This window comes from Vanessa tameamea, chromosome Z, assembly GCF_037043105.1.
Source record: "Vanessa tameamea isolate UH-Manoa-2023 chromosome Z, ilVanTame1 primary haplotype, whole genome shotgun sequence".
Classification (NCBI taxonomy): Eukaryota; Metazoa; Arthropoda; class Insecta; order Lepidoptera; family Nymphalidae; genus Vanessa; species Vanessa tameamea.
This window is the reverse complement of record NC_087341.1, coordinates 5,590,571-5,593,358: the sequence shown is the minus strand read 5'-3', so window position 1 is coordinate 5,593,358 and position 2,788 is coordinate 5,590,571. Positions and strand designations below refer to the sequence as shown.

At 32.6% G+C, this 2,788-nt stretch overlaps 1 protein-coding gene across 1 annotated transcript; it reads right to left on the bottom strand.

The window, feature by feature from the left end:
* Positions 1-1,070: 1,070 nt before the first annotated feature.
* On the bottom strand, positions 1,071-2,480 carry LOC113404218 (NADH-ubiquinone oxidoreductase 49 kDa subunit-like). Its single transcript, XM_026645054.2, has one exon. It carries the CDS (start codon positions 2,442-2,444, stop codon positions 1,071-1,073), a length of 1,374 nt encoding a protein of 457 aa, XP_026500839.2. The 5' UTR covers positions 2,445-2,480.
* Between the last annotated feature and the right edge of the window lie 308 nt (positions 2,481-2,788).

The window sequence follows — 2,788 nt, the reverse complement described above, 5'->3', positions numbered from 1 at the left end:
TATTGATATTAAAAATTAATATAACTTTAATTAACATATAAAATAAATATATTTATGAAAAATTTTGTATGTCAGTCAAATTCAAGAGTGATTTGTTATATAATCAAAAATACCTAAAATTCAATTAAAAAACTATGTAAATCAGAGTAGAAAAAATACCTGAACGACAAAACAGTCAACCATTTTGCTGTTACACTGGCTTCTTCATAAAAAACACATTTTCTAACTTATGTCGCAAGTACAAATTTGTTACTCTATTTCCGCGTATAGGACATGTCGGCTGACTCACAATAAAATGTTTTGACTGGCTCGTAAGTTGATTCGTGTCATTACGATAGGAAGGCATGTTCGCTATAGTCCATAAAAAAGAAGGTATCTTGCATCGCCTGTAGTTACGTGAAAGATAATGAGACGATTTTTGTGCCAAAATCAAACATTCGCAAAGTATCACGAAGCATAACATGTGTTACTTCTAAAATGTGTAAAGCTGCAGTTGTAGTTGGTACTAATGTTCGTTTATATTAAAATTATAAATTATATAATAGAAAATTGTAAAACAAAGCAAAGTTAAAAAAATATTGAGTACTAATACATTGAAGCATTAATATCGAAAACATGCAGATGAATTTTCCTTCATACGTACAGATGAACATACAGATAAACCTTCTTCCAAAAGGAGAGAATGCCTTAGCCCAATTGTAGGACATTATTTTACTTTTTACTTTATTACAATTTTTTAAAATAAAATATGGATTAAAATACCGATAAATAATTCATAACCTACAAATACCGAGAGGATACAGCAAACAACCATTAGTCATATTGAACTTTGTATATAACAACAATATACCGATAACATACAACATCGCATATTGGTACGTAGTCACTCATATTGCTTATGAAAGTAATAATGAACCTTCATCTCTAACTAATATTATTTATATAAAAAGTAATAGATTGTTGCGCCTTAGATACGTTAAATAATTGTTCTCTCTTTATTAATAAAGTAAAATTTATTACACATTCGAATTAGGACATAAGATATATAAAATTACTTTATTTCCATTTCTTTATCTATCTATATCACCAAATACAATATCTATAGTTGCAATTAAAATAGATATATCAGCTAGCATTAATCCTTTGCCCATAAAAGATAAACCTGCCAAATGATTATAAGAGCAAGATCTTATACCAACACGATAAGGCTTCGACGTGCCGTCAGCCACCATATAAAACCCTAATTCTCCTTTAGGACATTCAACAGCAGTGTATGTTGCTCCTGGTGGTACTATATAACCTTCTGTGCACAATTTGAAATGATGAATAAGCGCCTCCATCGAGGTTTTCATTTCAGCACGCAGCGGTAAAGATATTTTTGAATCATCGGTCCTTATTTCGCCTGCAGGCATTGTGTCAATAACTTGATTTATTATTCTTAATGATTGACGTAGCTCGATTAGTCTAAGAAGATGGCGATCGTAGCTATCACCCATTGTTCCAACTGGAACATCAAAATCGTACAAGTCATAGCCATCGTACGGGAGTGCAATTCGTAAGTCCCATTTAACACCCGTACATCTCAGCATTGGTCCAGAAAAACCGTGATATATTGCTTCGTGTGCTTTCACAGCACCGATTCCTGCAGTTCTTGCATAATATAACCTATTTTCTGTTGCTATATCTTCTGTTTCGTCACACCTTTCCCCTAATTTCATACAAAATTCATGAACATCGTCAAGAAATCCTATAGGAATATCTTGTGATACACCGCCAGGTCTAACATATGCGCAGTGAACTCGGGCACCACATAGACGTTCATGGAGTTCATAAATTTTTTCTCGTTCTTCACACATCCAGAAAAATGGTGTTATTCCACCTGCATCAAGGATCGTTCCAGAAATATTTAAAAGATGATTGGCTATGCGGCTAAGTTCACTGCATAATACTCTTATAGCCTTTGCTCTCGGTGGTACTTCTATATTAAGTAGAGTCTCGACAGCTATTGCAAATCCCTGTTCATTTGCTAAAGTAGACACATAATCGAAACGGTCAACAAAAGGCAGGTTTTGTGTGTAATGTTTATGTTCCATTAATTTTTCTGTTGCTCTATGTAAATATCCTATATGAGGGTCTGCTCGAACGACTGTTTCGCCGTCTAATTCTAGGATTAATCTAAGAACACCATGAGCGGCTGGATGTTGCGGTCCAAAATTTATCCACATATTCTGTAATTTACGCTCGACAGGCCTGACTATTGAACTATATATAACTTTAAAATATTTCTCAATCTCTTCTGTGGGATAAATCGCTACTCCTTCAAACTGTTTCATAAAGTCAACGTCTGGAGCCCACCGTTTCGCATTTAATAGCACACATGTTTTAAAATCTCGAACATGTGATGTATAGCGAAATATCGGAAGATATTTTTTAAACCATATCATGATCAATACCTATTTATTTAAAAGCAAATATTTATAAAATTATATAATATATGTATGGACGTTTTTTATTTTGAAAGATAGTTTATTTTAAATTCTTGTTTATTCAATAAATTGTGTTGTCAAATATAGATGACATCTGCCGCAGAATATTATATACTCTTTGGATAATACAGAGTTGGTTGCCCATTAAATCCAAAGAGATTTTATGTATTCACAACGCATTATATAATACTTAAATATACATTATACAGTCATTTAGTTTTAAAGTCGGTGTGCGTATCTACAGATTTGACTTGTATTACTTTGTCTAAAACCGACTCAAACTTTTAGTGGTTTATAATAGT

Bases quoted from the DNA above. Each gene is read 5' to 3' on its own strand.
- LOC113404218 (XM_026645054.2), bottom strand. From the start codon at position 2,444: ATGATATGGTTTAAAAAATATCTTCCGATATTTCGCTATACATCACAT.